The sequence below is a fragment of the Hyla sarda genome, chromosome 3 (genome assembly GCF_029499605.1).
Source record: "Hyla sarda isolate aHylSar1 chromosome 3, aHylSar1.hap1, whole genome shotgun sequence".
Lineage (NCBI taxonomy): Eukaryota > Metazoa > Chordata > Amphibia > Anura > Hylidae > Hyla > Hyla sarda.
In genome coordinates this window covers 97,487,140-97,511,727 of record NC_079191.1, presented here as the reverse complement: position 1 = coordinate 97,511,727, position 24,588 = coordinate 97,487,140, and the positions used below count along the sequence as shown (strand labels likewise).

Sequence of the window (24,588 nt, the reverse complement as noted above, 5' to 3'; positions counted from 1 at the left end):
AGAAGATGACAATTTTAAACGTATTAATTTTCCTGCATGTAGTTATGATTTTTTCCAAAAGTCCGACAAAATCAAACCTATATAAGTAGGGTATCATTTTAATCGTATGGACCTACAGAATAATGATAAGGTGTCATTTTTACCGAAAAATGTACTACGTAGAAACGGAAGCCCCCAAAAGTTACAAAACAGCGTTTTTTTTTCAATTTTGTCGCACAATGATTTTTTTTCCCGCTTCACCATAGATTTTTGGGCAAAATGACTGACGTCATTACAAAGTAGAATTGGTGGCGCAAAAAATAAGCCATCATATGGATTTTTAGGTGTAAATTTGAAAGAGTTATGATTTTTTAAAGGCAAGGAGCAAAAAACGAAAATGCAAAAACGGAAAAAACCTAAGGGGTTAAGTAAATCTGGGCCATTGTTTTTCTTCTTCTATTTACATATTTCACACTTATTTCTATGGCAGCTATGCTGCAGATATTGTGTGCAAAATCTGCAGCATAATAATCTCGTGTAAAAAGACCCTAAGAAAGAAACAGTAGATGGCACAATTACCAATAATTCACATGTACATCATTCTATATAAGAAGAGCAACTCACCTCCTGGAAGACCGGAGCTACTAGAGCCGATAAGCAGTGGGATCTTGGCAGGCGTTTAATAGCTTCGGCTGGCTGCAGAGACAAGTGCAATTTATGTTTTGTCTTGTGCTCAGGTATTGTTCACAACTAGTTTAACCTGTTCAGGACCCATATATAGCGCCTGGGAACAAGTGCAGCCGCCCAGCTCTGCCTACTGAACTCTCAATACTTCATCTTACATATATGTTACTACCCTGGTAGTTAAGGACCCATGACGTACATGTACGGCCGTGGGAATATCTGTCCCCGCCGTGTGCCGGGCGGGGATCGGACCGGGGTGACTGCTGATATCGATCAGCAGGCACCCCGCATAAATGCCCGGGGGGGGGGGGGGGGGGGGGTCATCAGACCCCCCGGGTGAATTCACACCTGCGATTTTTGCGCAATTCCGGGTCATACGGGTCTATGGTGACCCGGAAAATAAGGGGGATCGGGGTTGTCCAAGACACCCCGGTCCCCCTGAAGGGATAGGAGTGAGGTGGCAGGGGTGCCACTCCTCCTATCCCTGCTATTGGTCGTATAAAAGCGACGACCAATAGCAGATCGGGGGGTTAACATTCGGTTTCACCGTTCTGCCCACCCACAATAGGCAGAACGGGGAAACTGACAGACTGGCACCGAAGTCCACTTACCCATCGGCAGCGGCGGAGGCTACGATCGACTGACATTGGCAGCAGCAGAGGCCGGCGATGTGGCTCCCTGAATCCTACCGAAGCCGGTGAGTTGCCTAGCAACATCTGGAGGGCTACAGTTTGAGACCACTATACAGTGGTCTCTAAACTGTAGCCCTCCAGATCTTGCAAAACTACAACTCCTAGCATACCCACACAGCAGTTTGCTGTCTGTGCATGCTGGGATTTGTAGTTTTGCAACATCTGGAGGGCCACAGTTTCGAGATCACTGTGCAGTAGTCTCTAAACTGTAGCTCTCCAGATGTTGCAAAACTGCAAATCTCAGCATGCACAAACAGCAAACAGCTGTCTCGCCATGCTGGGAGTTGTAGTTGCGTACCTCCAGCTGTTGCATAACTACTTCACCCAGCATACCCTTCGGCGATCAGTACATGCTGGGAGTTGTAGTTTTGCAACAGCTGGAGGCACACTGGTTGGAAAATACTGAGTTAGGTAACAGAACCTAACTGAAGGTTTTCCAACCAGTGTGCCTCCAGCTGTTGCAAAAGTACAACTCCCAGCATGCACGGTCTGTCAGTGCATGCTGGGAGTTGTAGTTTTGAAACAGCGAAACAGCTGGAGGTTTGCCCCCCCCCCCCCCCATGTGAATGTACAGGGTACATTCACACGGGCAGGTTTATAGCAAGTTTCCTGCTTTAAGTTTGAGCTGCGGCAAATTTTTTGCCGCAGCCCAAACTCCTAGCGGGAAACTCATCTTAACCTGCCGTGCGAATGTACCCTAAAAACACTACACTACCACATAATAAAGGGTAAAACACAACAAATACACCCCCTTACACTGTCCCCCCCCCAATAAAAAAGAAAAACGTATCATACGGCAGCGTTTCCAAAACGGAGCCTCCAGCTGTTGCAAAACAACAAATCCCAGCATTTCCGGACAGCCACTGACTGTCCAGGCATGCTGGGAGTTTAGCAACAGCTGGAGGCACCCTGTTTGGGAATCACTGGTGTAGAATACCCCTATGTAATCCCTAATTTAGTCCTCAAATGCACACGGCGCTCTCTTACTTCGGAGCCCTGTCGTATTTCAAGGAAACAGTTTAGGGTCACATATGGGGTATCTCCGTACTTGGGAGAAATTGCACTACAAATTTTGGGGGGATTTTTCTCCCTTTACCCCTTATCAAAATTAAAAGTTAGTGTAAAAAAAAAAAAAAAAAAATGTACACTAACATGCTGGTGTTGCCCCATACCACAAGCGGTAAAAGGAAAAAAAAGACCCCAAAATTTGTAATGCAATTTCTCCTGAGTATGGAAATACCCCATATGTGGGCGTAAAATGCTCTGTGGGTGCACAAAAAGGCTCAGGAGTGAGAGTGCACCATGTACATTTGAGGCCTAAATTGGTGATTTGCACAGGGGTGGCTGATTTTACAGTGGTTCTGACATAAACGCAAAAAATACCCACATGTGACCCCATTTTTTGAAACTACACCCCTCACGGAATTAACAAGGAGTATAGTGAGCCTTTACACCCCACAGGTGTTTCACAAATTTTCGTTAAATTTGGATGGGAAAATGAAAAAAAAAATTTTTTTCACTAAAATGCTGGTGTTACCATAAGGGAAAATAGGAAAAAATCCCCCTGTCTCTTCTGAGTAAGAACATACCCCATATGTGGATGTAAAGTGCTCTGTGGGCACAATGCTCAGAAGAGGAGGAGCGCCATTGGGCTTTTAAAGAGAAAATTTGTCCGGAATTGAAGGCCACGTGTGCTTACAAAGCCCCCATAGTGCCAGAACAGTGGACCCCCCTCCTCATTTGACCCCATTTTGGAAACTACACCCCTCATGGAATGTAATAAGGGGTACAGTGAGCATTTACGCCCCACAGGTGTCTGACAGATTTTTGGAACAGTGGTCCGTGAAAATGAAAAAATTAATTTTTCATTTGCACAGCCCACTGTTCCGCCAGTGAGGTGTAAATACTCACTGCACCTTATTAAATTCTGTGAGGGGTGTAGTTTCCAAAATGGGGTCACATGTGGGGGGGGGGGGGGTTCCACTGTTCTGGCACCACGGGGGGGGGGGATTTGTAAACGCACATGGCCCCTGACTTCCATTCCAAACAAATTCACTCTCCAAAAGCTCAATGGCGCTCCTTCTCTTCTGAGCATTGTAGTTTCCAAAATAGTATGCCATGTGGGTTTTTTTCTGCTGTTCTGGCACCATAGGGGCTTCCTAAACGTGACATGCCCCCCAAAAACCATTTAATCAAAATTCACTCTCCAAAATCCCATTGTCGCTCCTTCCCTTCTGAGCCCTCTACTGCGCCCGCCGAACACTTGACATACACATGAGGTATTTCCTTACTCGAGAGAAATTGGGTTACAAATTTTTGGGGACTTTCTCCTATTACCCCTTACAAAAATTCTATAACAGGGTCTTCAAGAACATGAGAGTGTAAAAAATTTTGAAAAAGATTTTTAATTTTCTCCTTCACTTTGCTGTTATTTCTGTGAAACACCTAAAGGGTTAACACACTTACTGAATGTCATTTTGAATACTTTGAGGGGTGCAGTTTTTATAATTGGGTAATTTGTGGGGTATTTCTAATATGAAGGCCCAAAACACCAAAAAAGGGGGAGGAGATATGCTCATAAATGTATAGGGTCCTGTGGTAAATGCTCTAAATATGAAACCAAAAGAAAAAGAAACCACTTGAGAACGGACCATGTATAAACTAAAATGAGTTTTATTAAGAATAATATCAAGACATATAATGATTACACACACAGCATGGACAAACAAAAAGTGGGAACCAGGGAGCAGGGGGAGATAAAAAGAAAGTAACAATAGTATATATAGTGTCCAAGTGTGCTGAACAATTTAAAGTGCCAGCAACGTGCCATGAGTAAATAGGACCAATATCTTAAAAACGCACACAAAACGGATCACAGAGAAAACCAGATATAATAGTGACATAAAACAGTGAGACTCCCTCCGCTCCCCAGTTACCCACCAGACCTCCAACGCGTTTCACCCAACGGGGCTTTATCCAGGAGTGGTGGGCAACTGGGGTGGGGTACCTTATATATGCACAGCCGACCAATCGCAATGGTTACACAAGAAAAGATAATTACCTAAACGCCAGTATGCACTCCGGCGCCATTACTGTCCTCGACTGCCGCTACACTGCACCACTTCCGGGTATGATGTTAGGAATGTAAAAAAGAGCTACGGCAAAATGGCCGTCCCTAGAGGCCAAAAATGCTTGGGACTACTAAAAAATGGCCGCCGCGCATGGGCAGTTTATGAAGTGCTATGTTAGCACAATAGACATCAGAAGTATGGCCGCATACATACAAACAGGTAGGCTACATAAAAATGGAGGTCCTGCATGAGAAAAGTAATATACTAGTAGTCCCAAGCATTTTTGGCCTCTAGGGTCTAGGGACGGCCATTTTGCCGTAGCTCTTTTTTACATTCTAAACATCATACCCGGAAGTGGTGCAGTGTAGCAGCAGTCGAGGACAGTAATGGCGCCGGAGTGCATACTGGCGTTTAGGTAATTATCTTTTCTTGTGTAACCATTGCGATTGGTCGGCTGTGCATATATAAGGTACCCCACCCCAGTTGCCCACCACTCCTGGATAAAGCCCCGTTGGGTGAAACGCGTTGGAGGTCTGGTGGGTAACTGGGGAGCGGAGGGAGTCTCACTGTTTTATGTCACTATTATATCTGGTTTTCTCTGTGATCCGTTTTGTGTGCGTTTTTAAGATATTGGTCCTATTTACTCATGGCACGTTGCTGGCACTTTAAATTGTTCAGCACACTTGGACACTATATATACTATTGTTACTTTCTTTTTATCTCCCCCTGCTCCCTGGTTCCCACTTTTTGTTTGTCCATGCTGTGTGTGTAATCATTATATGTCTTGATATTATTCTCAATAAAACTCATTTTAGTTTATACATGGTCCGTTCTCAAGTGGTTTCTTTTTCTTTTGGTTTCATAATATGAAGGCCCTTCAAATCCACTTCAAAACTGAACTGGTCCCTGAAAAATTCAGATTTTGAAAATTTTGGGAAAAATTGGAAAATTGCTGCTGAACTTTGAAGCCCTCTGATGTCTTCCAAAAGTAAAAACTTGTCAATTTTATGATGCAAATATAAAGTACAGGGTGGGCCATTTATATGGATACACCTAAATAAAATGGGAATGGTTGGTGATATTAACTTCCTGTTTGTGGCACATTAGTATATGTGAGGGGGGGGGGGGGGGTGCAACTTTTCAAGATGGGTGGTGATCATGGCGGCCATTTTGAAGTCGGACATTTTGAATCCAACTTTTGTTTTTTCAATAGGAAGAGGGTCATGTGACACATCAAAGTTATTGGGATTTCCACAAGAAAAACAATGATGTGCTTGGTTTTAATGTAACTTTATTCTTTCATGAGTTATTTACAAGTTTCTGACCACTTATAAAATGTGTTCAATGTGCTGCCCATTGTGTTGGATTGTCAATGCAACCCTCTTCTCCCACTCTTCACACACTGATAGCAACACCGCAGGAGAAATGCTAGCACAGGCTTCCAGTATCCGTAGTTTCAGGTGCTGCAGAATGGGCAAAACAAAAATTGGAACCGGACCCTCAGAATACGCAGAAGATTTTGTTCAGTGATGAGGCAAACTTTTATGTGAATGGTGAAGTTAACAAACAAAACCACCGCTATTGGTCTGACACTAACCCACATTGGATAGATCCCTCCAAGAACACAATGGTGGTATATGGGGTTCAAAGATAGTGGAGCCATTCTTCATCAATGCAAACCTCAAGGCCACTGTATATGCGAAATTGCTACATGATGATGTGTTTCCCTCTTTATGCACTGAAGCTGGCACGTTCCCTGAGTTTTTCCAGCAAGATGGTGACCACCACATTATGGGTGTCAGGTCCGAGCATTCCTAGATGAAAAGTTTCCTGGAAAGTGGATTGGTCATCGTGGGCCAGTTGAATGGCCCCCAAGGTCTCCCGATTGGACCCCTTAGACTTTTATCTTTGGGGTCATCTGAAGGCAATTATCTATGCTGTGAAGATACAAGATGTGCAGCACCTGAAACTATGGATACTGGAAGCCTGTGCTAGCATTTCTCCTGCGGTGTTGCTATCAGTGTGTGAAGAGTGGGAGAAGAGGGTTGCATTGACAATCCAACACAATGGGCAGCACATTGAACACATTTTATAAGTGGTCAGAAACTTGTAAATAACTCATGAAAGAATAAAGTTACGTTAAAACCAAGCACATCATTGTTTTTCTTGTGGAATTTGACGTGTCACGTGACCCTCTTCCTATTGAAAAAACAAAAGGTGGATTCAAAATGGATGACTTCAAAATGGCCACCATGGTCACCACCCATCTTGAAAAGTTTCCCCCCTTACATATACTAATGTGCCACAAACAGGAAGTTAATATCACCAACCATTCCCATTTTATTAAGATGTATCCGTATACATGGCCCACCCTGTAGACATATTGTATATGTGAATCAATATATAATTTATTTGGAATGTCTATTTTCCTTACAAGCAGAGAGCTTCAAAGCAAAAAATAAATAAAAAAAATGGAAATTTTTCACCAAGAAATGATGCGAGTAGCGACGAAAATTTACCACTAAAATAAAGTAGAATATGTCACGAAAGAACATTCTCGGAATCAGAATGAAAGGTAAAAGCATCCCAGAGTTATTAATGCTTAAAGTGACAGTGGTCAGATGTGCAAAAAATGGCCGGGTCCTAGAGTGAAAATTGTCTGGGTCCTTAAGGGGTTAAAGCATAAAACATTAATGTAAAAAATAGTCAATATGTAAACTCCCTTTACAAGGGCCACATCGCTGTGCACTATAAGGGTGCAAAATTTTTTTGTGAAAAACATTGCAAAGTGAAATGTACTATGATCTAAAGATTGGAACTATTACATGTACTGTACAAATGTTTTGTTACATGTCAATATATGAAACATCATGAGGCTTATAAAAGGGATCTTCTCCATACTAAATATATGCACGAAAAACTACAAAGAGATTTCTTATATTAGGATCCACAATTTAGCAAGTTCGGAAAACAGCCTTTATCTAAACTCTAAATGAACAAAGATATCCACCTGCTGGTATCCCCACTGTAGTCGGCTCATGGAGGAGGGGCGCATGGTTTCAGGAAATGACCAGTGAGGGGTCTGGGACTGACTTTTGTCATCTTCATTGTCTCTGGACATAAAAATAAGACAGTAATAGTAGTAAGTTACTGCACGATGTAGCATAGAAATACACCTACCATGCAGTGATTGTTTATGTTACATAACATAGAAAGAAGATCCAAACTTTACTTACAAATCGGAGTCGTCAGAGCTGGAGTCGTCTCGGTGGCCCTGAGATTTCCAGCGCCGATAGCGTTCCACCAGCTCCATAAGGAAGGAGGTTTTCTTGGTGTATCGTAAGATGAAACGATGTTTAAGCAGCTCCCGGGCTGTGGGCCTCTAAAATACAGAACATATATATGATACATACAGCAGAAGGTAGAGGGCAAAACAAATGGTTCAGCAGCCCAGCCACACACAGTTTGGAGACTACTGTACTATTATTTTTATGGTGGATTATTGTTATAGATTTTAAATACTCAAAAGACTGAGGTTTAATGTTCGAGAATGAGCTTATGGGGGAGATATAGTCACCAGTCGGGGGTCTTTGTTCAAACAAGCGTCAACAAATTCTTTAAATGGTTTGCTGTGCTGTCCCTGCAAGGCAGGAGGGTTATTCTTCGGGATTAAGAATAAGACTCTCATAGGATGGAGGTCAGAATACGGAGGTTCTCCCTTAGCTAGCTCAATAGCTGTGATGCCTAGGGACCAAATATCTGCCTGGAAAAAACAACAACAAAAAAAACGCATAATATTAAAATTAATAAATATTATAAGAGAGACACTATTTTAGGGAACAGAAGCTGTGAGGGAATCCAACCTTAAAGTCATAGGCAGACTGCTTGATGACCTCAGGAGCCATCCAGAATGGTGTCCCCACAAAGGTGTTCCTTTTGATCTGGGTATCCGTCAGTTGACCCGCTACTCCAAAGTCAGCCAGCTTTACATCCCCCTGCTCCGATAGCAACACATTTGCAGCTGAAGATACAAAAAGAACATAACTATATAAATTGCTATCCTACCAAAAGTCAAATGACATTTACCAGAGAGAACAACTGTAATTAAAACTTTTTTTCGCGTAGCCTTCATTGGGGGACACCTTACTGATGGGTATATGCTCTTGCCACTAGGAGGCGCTGACACTAGGAAAAAAAAGTCGGCTCCTTCCTGGCAGGATATACCCGCCCACTGGAAGTGAGGTAATCCGTGTCAGCAGGAGGCAAGACACAGGTCTGGGAGCTCCCCAGACCTGGTCTTTTTTTAATTATTTTCCAGTAAGGGCCGTTTAGTTAGATTCTTTACTCAATTTTATTTCCTTTTTTTTCAGGTGGGGTTCAGGAGCATGGCGCTACCTGTTCCCCCCATATGCGGCTACGGGGCATAAAGCAAAATGCACCGTTAACACCTTCCCGCCAACGACCAGCACCTGGGGTAGCACCTCGGTCCGGGTCCCCCTATTTTCCTGCTCGTCCGGTCTGTCGCAGCATGACGTGATGCAGGTTAGGGCTGGGCGTTATACCGGTTCATACCAAATACCAAAATTTTTGGGCTGCACGATGTGAATTTTTCCCATACCGCAATACCAGTTGGGCCCCTCCCCTTAGGGAATTAATTATCAACCCAGCACAGCGCTGTCCCCACATCGGGGAACCAATCATATGTTACCCGCCAGCGCTGTTCTGCTCCCCCCCCCCCAATTAATTATCAGCCCAGCGGGGTACTACTCACATGTCAAGCACTGCCCTCCTCCTCTTTGTTGGGGGCCGCTGGCGCTGGAACTCACTGTACACCAGTGGTCTCCAACCTGCGGACCTCCAGCTGTTGCAAAACAACTCCCAGCATGTCCGGACAGCCAACGCCTGTCCGGGCATGCTGGGAGTTGTAGTTTTGCAACAGCTGGAGGTCCGCAGGTTTGAGACCACTGCTGTACGCTGTATCCCTATGCCCGGGCTGCAAAAGATAAAGAAAATAAAGTTTAACTTGCCTATGTCGGCCTCACGCTGGGGACTGGAACGTCAGACAGCCGTCAGCCTATCACCGGCCGGAGCGATGTCCCACCCCGGCCAGTGATAGACTGAGCCCACTGTCATGTAAGAAGCCGGCTGTCCGGGCATGCTGGGAGTTGTAGTTTTGCAACAGCTGGAGGTCCGCAGGTTGGAAACCACTGGCGTACAGTGAGTTCCAGTGCCAGTGGTCCCCAACAAAGAGGAGGAGGGCAGTGCTTGACATATGTGAGTAGTACTCCGCTGGGCTGATAATTTGGGGGGGGGGGGGGGGGGAGAGCAGAACAGCGCTGGCGGGTCACATGATTTTTTACATTTTTTTTGGGGGGGGGGGGGGGATGAAAGAAATACCGTTATATACCGTGGAACCACCATAAGTGGTGGGCGAAGAGGCTCTGCACAGGTGTCGGCAGCTGTTTTGCTGCACGGAGACTTGGAGCATATCTCCTTTCTGATTCCCCTCCCCGGCTGGTCGCTCTTTTGGAGGTAGGGGAGTGGGCATAGCTCCACTTTCCTTTCCCTCCCCCACCTCTCCATTTAAAGCTCTCCATATAAAAAAAATAAAAAGTTCATATGCGGCTGATCTCTCTCTCAGTGGTGTTTGCCGCCCTCTTGTGGCCTACAATTAAATTGTGCCTTATTCTCCATACACCCTTGTGGCCTCTGTGGACACAAATTACAGCCTTAGCCTGTACTATCTATTGCTTCTCGGCCTTTTGGGCTGAGATCAAGTGTAGCATCTATTATCAATTTAACATCTGATCTGTCCCCCAGCTGGGGATCATATGTTAATTGGATTTTTGAGCATGTGAGCCGATTTCGAAGCTTGCTTCCGTCACCCCATACTTGACCCGATATAGCAGTATCTTCGGGTACTACGGGGGGGGGGGGGGGGGGGGGGCCTTTCTTGTCTCCATCACCCGGTAGGGGCCCTGATATGACACACTGAAGTATCGGCGGCTGAAGTTCTGGTATCCCACTGCTAGTGCCCGGGGTCTGGTGGAGTGACCTGTCATGTCCTGTGGACCCTATGCAGGGTGTAGGGGATTCAATCCATGGCTCCTAAACCTCCCTGATCTCCCAGGTTGACAGGGATTCTATCCATGGCTTCTAGGCTTTACTACCTTTCTCCATGTTTTCATGGTGCAAAGTTATTGCCTATCTTGTCTCCTATTTTGTCTACTGTGTCTCCTTATTACCAGCGCCTGGAGGGTAACTCATTACACCAGACTGTTGTCTGCACAGTTTCCGCTGCTGTCGGTCTACCATCCCTGGGCTGCCGCGTGCTTAACTGTGGCATCCTTTACCTCACTGTTGGTGTGAGGACTCTGCCAGAGGGTTCCTGCAGGCACATGGGACTGCTGCCAGTCAACCAGTCATTAGTCTGCATGGTCTCCTACACCCCCGGGTCGCCCATAAGTTTGGCCACACTCCTGTGCCCCACTGTCAATGGGAGGGTTCAAAGGAACGTTCCTTTTTGCTCAGAAATCCTTCACCTGTCAGCCGGACGGCTAGCTCTGTGGTTTACGGATACGTCGGATCATCTACCATACACTTCCCACTGCCTGGACGTAGCTCCGAGTTGATCTCCCCATGTTGCTCCGTGAGCCCTCGGCTATGCACCACATGCTGGATTGTTGGGTTCCCTACTTTACCAGGTCTTCCTCCACATGACTGCCGCTCTGATGGATTGAGGCTGGAATCCCACTTTTTGTGTGTGGGTCTGAAGGCGGGATCCGGTATGGCCATGGTTCCTATGCCAGATAGCCTCTCTGTGTGCATGGCTTTCTACTTCTCAAGGTCTCCTCCCCCATTTTTGCAGCTCCCGTGACTGCAATCTGGTGACTCACTTCCATGTAGGGTCTCTCTGTATGTTCATTGGAAATGTGTGTCCCTACATCTGCTAAGGCCCCCCTTGCACGTGTATAGCCCACCTTCCCTTCTGTCGTTGGGGTGTGCCTCGGGACTTCCTGTGACCTTGTTTCCGCAGGCCTGCGGCGGTTGAGTTCCTTTGTGCTGGCTTGGGCCTGATGCCCCCCCCCCCCCCCTTCCATGTCTCCAGGTATCTTCCAGAGTTCCTGGGCAGGGTGGCTCAGGCGCCTGCTTTCTTGCCTTAGACTCGACCAGGTTGACTCCGTTGGCATCCATCTGATCCAGATGGGGTGTTCCTCTCAGTGCTGTTGGTTCTTTGTAGCTTTGCCCAGCACTATGGTCCAGGATTCCAATCCCTCTGGGGATGCACATTGGCTCCTCCATGCCTCGTTGTGTTGTAGCAGAGTTCCTGGGGGCTTTTTCATCTCCCTTTCTCAGGGGGTACGGAGACAAGGGAGCTTGGTGGGTCAGGGCATGGGTTTCCTCCCGACCATCACTTGTTTTCGCCTTTTCTAGGGGGACAATTTCGCTGAGCGTTTTGTACTACCGAGATGGAGCATTCTCTCTCTTCCCACTGTTTAGGTGGGGTATCGAGCTGGGCCCTTGTTTTTTGGCTGTGAGCATTCAGATGAGCTTTTTGCTGTCTTTACTTGTGTGCTTTTGCCCACTATTGCAGCCTGTCTCCTTTCCGGTTTCTTGGTTGTCTACTGCTGCTCATGCAGCCTTGACACTCTCCTCTGTGGGCAGAGTTTATGCACTCATGTATGGCTCGACGACAGCCGGTCTTGCCACCGTCTGTTGTTGGGGTCCTTCCATTGCTCTCCTCCTTCCGTGGCGCAATATCCCTGGAGGGTGTGTTTATCCTCCCCTTTGTCAGTGTCAGTTGCACTTCACTGACACCACCATCTCTGAAATAACCTTCCTGTGCCCTGCTGGGTTCCCGGTTGTTCCCCCTCCTTTCCCGTCCTGGCAGGATGATGCTTCAGAGTGCTCTGGTCCGTTCGGACCACTGGGATCCAACGCAGTTAGTCTCTTTGTCTTGGACACTATCCCAGGATGCTGTGGTGTGCCTTCTTTTCTAGGTCAGCCCTCCTGGTTTCTTGGGCCTTCGTGATTGTTAAGGTCTCAGGCACGTGTAGCACTCCTACCCAGACTTCTTCGCGATCCCATTTGTGGAGCGCTTTTTTCTGTTCCGCACTTCTGTCTCGTCACAGACGTTTGTCACCCAGAGCATTTTGCGAACCTTGGGTTTACTTACCCTTTGGGTGTCTTTCAGGAGACTCAGGAACCTCCACTTCCCCTGTCTGTCACTCTGGTGTTCCGGGATGCCCTTTTCAGGGCGTTCTCTACTTTTTTTGTCCGTTCTTCTTTCTGTCTCCTCCTTCAGGGTCCATGTACTCCCGAGATGGAAGGCATTCCGGTCATCCGGATTCTGCCAGTCAAGCTCTTTTCACCTTCCGGGTGCTTGCGTCGGGACCCTGGGAAAGGGGTGTTTGGGTCTGCGGACGTTCAGGTCATGATCTTATTCTTATCTGCCAGACCTCTCTAGAGCCGGTTTCCGTCTTTATTTTTTTTCAGTGTTTTTCTGGTCTCCACGTCTGTGCTCGCCTTCTGCTCAGGCGTCCACTGCTCTCCCTGGCGTTTTTCCGCCAGGTTCTCTTGAATCTGTTGACTCTGGATGGGGCTCTCTTGTTCCCTTTTCCATTTTTGTTTTCCAACCGGGCTAGCCCTCAGTCTTCCTTGCCATTGTTTCCTACTGGGTGGTTCCAGCCCATCTGGCTTCCTAGTTGACTTTTTCTTGTCTCTCCATATGGACGTAGGTTTAGAGTCTCTGCGAAGCACGGTCTCTTCCTTGGTGTCCTGGTCCTTATCCATGGATGGGGGGCAAATCTCCGGGAGCTCAGTTTCTGGTTCTCATTTATCTCTGGCCTGGGGTCTTATCCGCAGGCCTTTCGGATGAGTCGGTTCAGTTTCGGGACTGCTCATCTTTCGCTAGTGGTTGTTTTTCCCAACCTAGGGGACTGCTTTGGTAAGTCCCATCAGTATAGGTGTCCCCCAATGAAGAGCAAAAGGAGATTTTTGTGTACTCACCGTAATAGCTCTTTCTCGTAGCCTTCATTGGGGGACACCGCACCCACCCATTTTTTTTTCAATTTTTGTCCGGATAGTCTTTTCCGGTTATTGGGTTTTTATCCGGGTTTCCTTAATAGGGTCCTTTGGACGTATTTCTTTGTTGGCTTCTCCTACTGCTTTGTGATTAAATGAATTACCTCCCTTCCAGTGGGCAGGTATATCCTGCCAGGGAGGAGCCGACTTTTTTTTCCTAGTGTCAGCACCTCCTAGTGGCAAGAGCATATACCCATCAGTATCTGTGTGCCCGAATGAAGGCTACGAGAGAGATTTTACAGTGAGTACAAAAAAAAAAAAAAACTCCTTTTTTCCAGTCATACAGAAATCTTAGAGATGCCCGCACCTTTAATGTCTCTGTGAATCTTCCTCTCAGAGTGTAAATAATCTAGACCTTTAAGGATCTCCCGTAATATGGTTGCTATATAGGACTCCTCCAGTGGGCCAGGTTTCAACTGCAGCAATGAAAGAATAGAAATCAGATGATGTAATGAAAATATGGAGCATCACTCCAAACATATAGCCTGTGGCAGCAGCACGCATCCACGAAAGGCTGTGTCCACACTACTGTCAGAGGTTCTGGTTAGGGTCTCAGTCATTGGTTCCGTCAATTTTTGTGTCATGCTATTTTTACTGTACAGATCACACACTGTAATAAAAGACATTGTTGGATGCCATTGGTGTCTGTCGTGTGACTGAACTGGGATTGTCATCATGATTTACATTATAAAGGAAACCAAAACAGCAGTGTGAACAGAGTCCAAGGTTATGTTCATATTTCATTTTTCCAATGGTCCAGATATATCAATTTGCCTGAAACTAAAACTGTTTGCCAACAACAACCAATCACAACTCTGCTTTCATTTTGTCAAAGCTTGCCAAGACATGAAAGCTAAGATGGAGGTTACCGGCAAAACAAGACAATTCTCATTTTCAGTCAAATTTATAAATCTTGGCTAGTGTTCGGTAGCTTAAAAGCTCCCAGCTCATATGCCACATACAGCCTCAAAAAGTGTCTTATTTTGGCATACTCTGTATAGAAATGCAAAAAAAAAAAAAAAAAAAGTATACCAGTTTAAATAAGCCCAAAGAAGAACAACGTATACCAAAAGGTGTGTGTATGTATATATGAATATGGTTAAAAATGTTAGCTTAGGGCTTGTTCACATTACCGTCTGTCCCGTTAATAAATGCCCGTTATCAGATAATTTTTCAAACTGGTTGCAAATGGCTGTAAAATAATCCCATTGATGTCAATAGGATTTTTTTTTTACAATCATTTATCTCCCATTTGCTTCCTGTTCTGTTTTTTTCTTTGACTGGGAAAAGACGTTGCATGCAGTATTTTTTCTCCTGTCAAAAATAAGGAATAGAAACGGATATTATAACTTTAACATTGAAGTCTATAGGTAACGGATTGAAAATGGATGAGCCTTTAATGTCTCCGTTTGCACCCGTTTTTTCCAATCCCTTTTTGATCAGTTATAACTTCTGAGCATGCTCAGTGTGAGGAACCAGGAAGTAGCCAGACAATAATAATAAAATAAAAAAAAATGAAAATAAAAGGATTCAAAACTGATGCAACAGGATGCCACTTAATGGCATCCTTTTGCATCAGTTTGCATCCGTTTGTTAGTACGGTCCGTTTAGCAGGAGGACAGGAGACTAGAGGGACGGGAGACAATGGCCCTGTGAACCTGGCCTTAGTGTTGATATGTACCACCACACGTTTTTATTTTTGCATATGTCACAGGCTTATGTCAGAAGAATACAAAGAAATACTCTTCACACATACTCCTTGTTGTAAGGACAATTAAAATGTGAACATGTAAATCATAATACCTAGTAACATCAGAGGGTAAATATATGTTCTCACCAAGTCTAGTGCAGATCCTCCACCCAAATACTCCATAATGATCCAGAGCTTTGACCCCTGTGGGAAAACAAAATAACACATTGTCAAAAATAAAATGATAAAAATTATTTTGGGGAAGATTTATCAAAACCTGTAAAGAGTAGAAGTGGTTTAGTTGCCCATAACAACCAATCAGATCGCTTATTTTATTTTAGAGAGGCCCTGATTGGTGCAACTGGTCAACTTTTCCTCTGCACAAGCTTTGATAAATTTATTAGTTTGTTTTTGATCAGAAGATTAGGGATGAGAGAGACAAACTAATCCAGATCCATCCACTTATTTAGACCAATCAGAAATCCCACCTTTTATAGATCAATACAGGACTCAATTTTATAGAAGGAAACTATTTATGACTTTTCTGGACCACATGCTCTACCATGGAGATACTTGTACAGAGGCATCATATGACCAAACACAGGATATCTAATGCCATACCTCACCCACTGACCCCCTTGATAAAAAAATAAAAATAAAATAAAAAATAAAATAAAATAAAAAAGACACCTGTTCATGTCAGGAACTGTCCAGAGCAGGAGAGATTTGCTATGGGGATTTTCTCCTACTCTGGACAGTTCCTGACATGGACAGAGGTGTCAGCAGAGAGCACTGTGGTCAGACAGAAAATAAATTCAAACAGGAAATAACTTCCTGTGGAGCATACCTCAGCTGATAAGTACTGGAAGGATTAAGATTTTTTTTAACCCCTTAAGGACCAAGCCCATTTTCACCTTAAGGACCAGAGAATTTTTTTGCAAATCTGACCACTGTCACTTTAAGCATTAATAACTCTGGGATGCTTTTACATTTCATACTGATTCCAAAATAGTTTTTTCATGACATATTCTACTTTATGCTAGTGGTAAATTTTCATTCCAAATTCTACTTTGAAGCTCTCTGCTTATAAGGAAAATAGACATTCCAAATAGATTTTATATTTATTCATGTATACAATCTGTCTACTTTGTTTGCATCATAAAGTTGACATGTTTTTACTTTTGTAAGACAAAAAACTGCACCCCTCAAAGTATTCAAAATTACATTCAGAAAGCATGTTCTTGTAGACCCCGTTTTTGAATATTTACAAGGGGTAAAAATTCCCAATTTCTCTCGAGTAAGGAAATACCTCATGTGTATATGTCAAGTGCTCTGTGGGTGAACTAGAGGGTTCAGAAGGGAAGGAGCAACAATGGGATTTTGGGGAGTGACTTTTGCTGAAATGGTTTTTGGTGGACATGTCACATTTAGGAAGCCCCTATGGTGCCAAACAGCAAAAAATTAAAAAAAACACATGTCATACTATTTTAGAAACTACACCCCTCAAGGAACGTAACATGGGGTCCAGTGAGCCGTAACACCCCACAGATGTTTGACAACTTTTTGTTACAGTTGGATGTGTAATTGAAAATTTGTAACCCCATCTCCTCTAAGTATGGAAATACTACATGCAAGTGCTCTGCTGGCGAACTACAATGCTCAGAAGAGAAGGAGTCACATTTGGCCTTTTGAAAGCAAATTTTGCTGAAATAGTTTTGGGGGGGCATGTTGCATTTAGGAAGCCCCTAGGTTGCCAGAACAGCTAAAAAAAAAACCACATGGCATTCTATTTGGGGAAACAACACCCCTCAAGGAATAGTGAGCCTTAAAACCCCGCAGGTGTTTGACAAATTTCTGCTAAAGTTGGACGTGAAAGTGAAAAATTTCAATTTATTTCACTAAAATGTTGGTGTTGCCCCCAAATTTTCATTTTCACAAGGGTTAATAGGAGAAAAAGCCTCCCAAAATTTGTAACACAATTTCTGCTGAGTATGGAAATACCCCATGAAGTGCTCGGCGGGCAAACTACAATGCTTAGAAGAGAAGGTGTGCCATTGAGCTTTTGGAGAGAGAATTTGGCTGGAATTCAAGTCATTCATTCATGTGCGTTTACAAAGCCCCCCCTGTAGTGCCAGAACAGTGGACACCCCCCGTGACCCCATTTTGGAAACTACACCCCTCACCGAATGTAGTAAGGGGTGCAGTGAGCATTTACACCCCACTGGCATTTTACAGATCTTTGGAACAGTGTTATGTGCAAATGACAAATTACATTTTTAATTTGCACAGCCCACTGTTTCAAAAATCTGTCAGACACCTGTGGGGCGTAAATGCTCACTGTACCCCTTATTACATTCCTTTAGGGGTGCAGTTTCCAAAATTTGGTCATAAGTTGGAGGGGAAGAGCCCACTGTTCTGGCACCATGGGGGCTTTGTAAACGCACATGGCCCCCGACTTCCATTCCAAACAAATTCTCTCTCCAAAAGCCCAATGGCGCTCCTTCTCTTCTGAGCATTGTAGTTCGCCAGCAGAGCACTTTACATCCACATATGGGGTATTTTCATGTGTGGGGAGGCAAGTGTAATCCAAGTATGTAGAAAAATAGAAGATTGCACTCACGGCAGAGACGAGGCAGCGCTCCTTTCGCGGTCTTGGCCGCTTTCTCAAGCCTTTCTTCTATTTTTCTACATACTTGTATTACACTTTCCTCTGATACCAAAAAACCCTACAGCAGTGTTTCCCAAACAGGGTGCCTCCAGCTGTTGCAAAACTCCCAGCATGCCTGGACAGTCAATGGCTGTTCAGCAATACTGGGAGTTGTTGTTTTGCAACAGCTGGAGGCTCCATTTTGGAAATAGTGCTGTACCAGACGGGGGTCTCAGGACCCCCAAGGGTTTGCGCTGGGTGCCTGCTCAATGATTTCAGCAGGCATCCCTGTCCGGTATAGGTAAGCCCTGTGTCCTTTAGGGGTTAAAGAAGTAATTTACAAATCTGTTTAACTTTCTGGCACCAATAGATTTAAAAAAATAATAATAATGTTTTCCACCGGTGTACCCCTTTAATGTTGCCTTAAAAGGGGTTTTCCAGCGACATTTCCTGCTCAATGTGTAGTCTGGTGGCCGCAGCTGTGCAGAACAGCTGATTGACAGGGCACCGGTTCTCAGCACCCAGCCGATGAGATATTGATGGCCTATACTGAGGACAGACCATTAAAGGAGTTATCATCCATGAAAACGTATCCCCTAAACATTAGATTTAGACTCCTGTATGGGGTCCCTTCAATATATCTCAATGGTAAAGCTGGAGATAGCCAAACGGCTCTCCCATCTACTGCCACTTCATGAGGGGGTCGACGCACTCCTATCCCGGGGAGAGCCGGGGCCCCTTAGAGGGGATCATGGGGCGTAGAGGGGAAGGTCCCAGAGGTCGACCCCCTGCAATCTAAAACTTCTCACCTATCCTGCACCCTCCTCAAATGCAGATTTAGGGCTGACTTGTGACAGCTAAAGTCAAAGAAATATACACCACCTCAACTGGTGATGTATATTTGTGCGCCGGGCCCAATGGCAGCCACAGAGCCGCCGGAACTTAATAAAAGATTACCTTCAGGTAGGAGCCATAATAGCGTGTAATGTAAGGACTGTCACACTGGCTCAGAACAGTGATCTCCTGTTGAATGTCTTCGATCTCATCTTCCGCCTCTTCCAAGTCAATGATCTTGATCGCCACCACTTCTTTGCTACGGTTCTCTATACCTTTGTACACTTCTCCGAAGGAGCCCCTCCCAATGCGCTCAAGCTTGGTGAAAAGTCGTTCTGGATCCATTCTGGAACCCTACAGAGGAAATTCCACAAAAGTGGGAGTCAAAAAAAGCCCCTTCACTTCCCTGTCACCAACATTCTGAATATGAAGACCAGGGCAAGAGGTAGCTGAATACATGTAGACTGTGTCAGACATAGTCCTTCTGTCTTCTGCTTATGTCACCAGTGACTAGTAATCAGTCATGGACTCAATCTAAGACTGCATCAGCTTGACGGTATGTTGCCCAAACCAGTAAGAATTTTCGACAAGACAGCGCCATTTTCTCACTAGTGTCTTTGATGCACCAAACTTAGAGAGAGATTCGTCAGTGGATTGCGATGAATGTGCAACTATGCATCAACTTGGTGCAGTCAATGGTCAATAGATGTGATGAGAACTTAAAGGGGTACTCCGCTGGAATTATTATTATTTTTTTTTTAAATCAACTGGTGCTGCAAAGTTAAACAGATTTGTAAATTACTTCTATTTAAAAAACGTAATCCTTTCAGTACTTATCAGCTGCTGTATGCTCCACAGGAAGTTCTTTTCTCTTTGAATTTCCTTTGTGTCTGACCACAGTGCTCCCTGCTGACACCTCTGTCCATTTTAGGAACTGTCCAGAGCAAGAGAGGTTTTCTATGGGGATTTGCTCCTACTCTGGACAGTTACTAAAATGGACAGAGGTGTCAGCAGAGAGCACTGTGGTCAGACAGAAAAGAAATTCAAAAAGAAAATAACTTCCTTTGTAGTATAACGGAGCTGATAAGTACTGGGAGGATTAAGATTTTTAAATAGAAGTAATTAACAAGTCTGTTTAACTTTCTGGCACCAGTTGATTTAAAAAAAAAAAAAAAAAAGTTTTCCAGGGGAGTACCCCTTTAAGGCAGTGTCTTCGCCCCAGGGTGCCTCCAGCTGTTGCAAAACTACAACTCCTTGCATGCCCGGACAGCCAACGGCTGTCCGGGCATGCTGGGAGTTGTAGTTTTGTAACAGCTAGAATGACCCTGGGTGGAAAACACTGGCTTAAAGCGTAACTACCTTTAAAAAACTTTTATATTTTTGTTGCAAACGGTGAAGGCGGGAGGAGTATTAAAGGTCATGTGACTGGCATCGCAAAGGAAGGTAACTGTGTAGAAAGGTGATGTCAGTTGTATAATAAAAGGTAAAAAAAAAAGTGCAGAAATGTTTTAATGGTCCATTGTATATGGATATTGTAGGTCAGAGGTCTCCAAACTGTGGACGACTCCCAGCATGCCCGGAAACGCCTTTGGCTTTACAAGTATGCTGGGAGTTGTAGTTCTGCAACAGCTGGAGGGCCACACTTTGGAGAGCACTGGTGTAGAGATATTTACCTGTGCTGGGAAGTCTCGGAGGTGGGCCATTCTGGAACAATGTTGCCGCTCAGTGGACCGTAGACTGGGAATACGCCTCAGCAGCACCGTGCACACGGCTTGCCCACATTGCTCATCCCCCACTGAACTTTTATAGTGACCCCGAAAACTTTATCTACACAGCAGCGTAATATAAGAGACAATATAAGACACAGCAGCGAGCAGTGGGATTGTGCTACTAATACCTACTCAATGGCGCCCCCAGTCACAGCAGTATGGTATTGCTCCCCACTGCACTATACACAGTCATACACATGGATGTCACTAACAGGAGGCAGGGAGCTGACCCACAGCACACTACATCCTCAGCCAATATGGAGCCTGCAGCTTCCCTCCCATACTAGTCTATGAAGACTCGGCTGCCATGTCCTTCTCCGCTCCCATAGCCTGCAGATGCACTCAGCCTTCTCTGTACATACAAGAAAATGTACCCACAGGGGCAGCCCCCCCCCCCCAACCCTAATGTTACATACGTACAGACGTCACCCCCGCCTAGGTCTCTGGGACATGTAGTTTATTTGAAGAACGTCATCGCCTGTAGTGACGACTCCTGGAACTACAAATCCCATAAGCAGGAGGCGCTGGGGGGTTCTGGGAGTTGTAGTAAGTAAGCTAGAACGTAACAGACTTGGAGACATTTAAGTCACGTGACCAGAGTTAGGCGTAACGTCACGTGATGTTACGTCCATAGAGGAGTAGATCGCCGCGCCGACAAACTGGGGGTGGTGGTGGAGTTGTCATGTGACCCAGTGACGTGTGCGGGAATCCAGGGCTCCCGGGGTAGTCGAACTTGTCAGAGTTCAAATTTTTTTTTACAGAAATTGTAGACGTGAGGCATAAAGCCGAGTTTTTGTAACTAAGCCCCGCCCCTAACACAGGCTTCCAGGTTATATATATATAACGTTAGCTCGTGTGCCTCCACAGAATGAATAACATGGTGGAATTTATAAAACAAAGGTGGAATAATAACAGTCCTGTGTGTGGTAGACACGGAGATTTATCTAAACCTGCGTAGATGAGTGGTGCAGTTACCCATAGCAACCAATCAGATTGCTTCTTTTAGTTTTCAGAGGCCGTTTTAAAAGTGAAAGAAGCAATCTGATTGGTTGCTATTGGCAATTGGTTAACTTTTCCGCTGTACAGGTTTTGATAAATCTCCCTAATTGAGCGAACAGTTGTTATGTTAAATTGATGGTGGAATAAACACAAATTCTGATTAAATGTATTCATTCACTGTTACTGAGCAACATTAGAAGTCAAAAGAAAGCTAAAAAATGTAAATTGCTGCAGCAGGACAAGTTTAAAGGGGTATTCTGGGTTTATACAGCTTATCCCCCTATCCAAAGGATAGGGGATAAGATGTATGATAGCAGGGGTCCCACTGCTGGGGATCCCCGCAATCTGGGTGCAGCCCCCGGTATTCTGTGCCAGGGGATGCAACAAGATTGCAGGGTCTCCAGCGGCGGGACCCCTGCGATCATACATCTTATCCCCTATCCTTTGGATATCGGGACCACCATGGTAAAACTGCAATGTCTTGATCAGCTGAGAGGTCGGTGCGAGGGCCTTTACCTGCCTCCTCGTCGTCTGATCGGTGCTGGAGCAGCAGAGCACCAACAACATCGTATATGCCATCAAAAAATTGCATGGTATAGCACTCTATGGGGGCTACAAAAAAAAAAAGTGTTAAAAAAGTGGGTCCTCAAGAGGTTAAAATGAACCATTGGTTATAAACAAGTAAATAATTAAGATATGCTATTGGCTTGCAAAATTATGCAATGTGGGGCTGGTATGCAACTTTTTTCAGGGCTGGTTTTTATCCCCAATCCAGCCCTGTAAACCACCCCCTGCCTTTATTTTTATTATTAGTTAGTTTTCTACTTTCATATTTCCTGATTTTGGACTTCTGCCAGGCCAGCAGGAGTCCAAAGTCTGTGCAAAAGATGGGGGAAAATGTGCTCTGGACAAGTAGGGAGACACTTAGTGGCAGCTTTTGTAAACACAAATAAAACATAGAAAACGTCCTTTTTTTTTTTTTAAAGTACATTAGAAAGATGTTTTTGATTTACCATAAGGAGTGCAATTGTCATGACCGACTGGGTGGACAAGGAGAGTGAGCCCTCAGCTGTCCCTAGTGACACTCTTCCTGCCTACTTGCCCAAACACCCTAAGTGGTGAATCGACAACTTGGAGCCGGTCCCTCCCTGTGCCACAGTGCAATGGAGTAAAAACTAATAATATACATAGTTGGTCACAGACCAGAAACAGAAACGGAAAACTACCAGACAACCAGATATACCAGACAGGATACAAATACTAACAGGGCAGAATATAGTGTATTAACAAACAGTTAATAAGATAAGTTAATAAGTTAACCAGATATAAGATAAACGGCAGACATGATAAAATGAAAAAGACTAGATATGCAACAAGAATACAGCAGAATCCAAGAGACGCAGGGGATGGATGGAAGAACTGAAAGCTAAAACACTAAACTGATCAGGTAACTTAGGACACTGTTTACACTGGGACACAGATAACAAACATGACCTTCATAAAAACGGATACAAGAAAACCAAACTCTACAACATAGAGGAACACTAGTCAGGATACTAGACAAGATATTTCTCAAGATTCAAAACAGGATATATTTCAAGATACAAGAAAGGATAAATTCAAAACCAAAATTTCACAGACTCAGCAGAACAGACATACATCCTAAAAACCGACAAATAACAGCCTAAAATCTACAATAAACAAGGCTATTTAACCATGGCTAAAACTCAGATAAAATATCATAAGATAAATACAAAGTACATGTTCAAGCAGACTTGGAAGTATATAGCACAAACAGGCATCATAGTAGCATTATTGCACAAAATAACCAGCACTAGAATGCAGGAGAACTCTGGTTAACACTTCACCGAGTTCTCATTCGTTCAGAGCATTAACTATTCCCTATCAAGGGAGAATAGCAAACTGCTCTGAACATACTAGTGTATGAATACACATCTAAACAGAAAAACACAAAAACAAATAAACGGACATTACAGCAATAGCAAAAATCAGTTTTAATGAGAGTGCCCATTTAATAAATGTATTAAAGTTAATATGGTCCAATACTGCCCCCTCTGGTAGCTCACTTATAACATCACCCAATCACATAGCTAGCTACTGATCCACTTAGGTCCCATTCACACCATGAAGATTTCACTGCTCAGTTCACACATTGGAAATTCTGCAACAAGAAGGAAGTTCAATCTTCCTGAGGAATCCGCCAGGGAAGGCCCATATAGAGGTCATGAAGGGGACTCCATACATATCAATGTCTTAGTCATGCAAACTGCATAAACATTGTTGAAGGCCTCAGTCGCCGCATTTGCCCAGCCAGCAGGCTTTTCTTATTAGGTGCCCAGATCTCTTTGCATTGAGTTTTTCTCAGCTAAGACTGATATTTGTTGTGCATTAGTCAGTGTCTAAATATGAGAAAAAAAAGGTGCAGTTCTAGAGTCCTCTACATCTCCTTCCAGTGTCCCATCTTGGAAACAAGGAGAAGGTATGAGCAGTGGAGGACCAGAAAGAGCTGCATCCCGAGTCCTTAAGGACGTGGGGCGTATGCATACGTCCGTGGGAATTCCGGTCCCCGCCGCTAGCCGGTTGGGGACCAGACCCGGATGCCTGCTGAAATCATTCAGCAGGCATCCCGGCACATCGCCCAGGGGGGTCCTGAGACCCCCCCATGTCGGCGATCGCAGAAAATCGCATGTCAATTCAGACATGCGATTTTCTGCTATTCCGGGCTGATCGGGTCTCTGGTGACCCGATCACCCGGAAAATAGGGATGATCGGAGCTGTCAGTGACAGCCCCGATCATCCTGAGGGTTAGGAGCGAGGTCGCAGTGCTGCGATCTCCTCCTATCCCCTGCCATTGATCAGAACTGATTCTGACCAATGGCAGCGCAGGACAGTGGGTTGCCATGGCAACCCCCCGTTCTGCCCACCCCTGGATGAGGGGAGCATGGGGAGAAGATGGAGGCCAGTACCTGGAGGAGAAGATGCTTGGGGACCGCTGATCGTCGCTGGAGACTGCAAAGATCCTGGCTCAGGTAGGGAAACAACGGTGGGGGGGGGGGAATGAAAGTGAAAGTAAAGTGATCTTTACTGTGGCAACCACTAGGAAGGCCAAACTGCAACT

At 44.8% G+C, this 24,588-nt stretch overlaps 1 protein-coding gene and 1 non-coding gene across 6 annotated transcripts in view; one reads left to right on the top strand and one right to left on the bottom strand.

Moving 5' to 3' along the window:
- STK25 (serine/threonine kinase 25) overlaps positions 1-21,040 on the bottom strand; it is a 36,477-nt gene extending 15,437 nt beyond the window's left edge. Inside the window, exons 1-10 of one of the 5 annotated variants that reach the window (XM_056564729.1) lie at positions 20,871-21,034; positions 20,355-20,508; positions 18,805-19,035; positions 15,348-15,404; positions 13,818-13,926; positions 8,290-8,447; positions 8,004-8,189; positions 7,663-7,808; positions 7,437-7,539; positions 604-675 (exon numbers count right to left, since the gene is read on the bottom strand). In XM_056564729.1, coding sequence (XP_056420704.1) covers positions 604-675; positions 7,437-7,539; positions 7,663-7,808; positions 8,004-8,189; positions 8,290-8,447; positions 13,818-13,926; positions 15,348-15,404; positions 18,805-19,035; positions 20,355-20,384 — 1,092 coding nt within the window. In that variant the 5' untranslated portion in view covers positions 20,385-20,508; positions 20,871-21,034. The other 4 variants (XM_056564731.1, XM_056564732.1, XM_056564733.1 and 1 more) reach the window with 4 other exon arrangements.
- On the top strand, positions 10,173-10,360 carry LOC130363344 (U2 spliceosomal RNA). The gene has a single exon (XR_008891794.1). It is a non-coding gene; the product is annotated as a U2 spliceosomal RNA (small nuclear RNA).
- Positions 21,041-24,588: the final 3,548 nt, after the last annotated feature.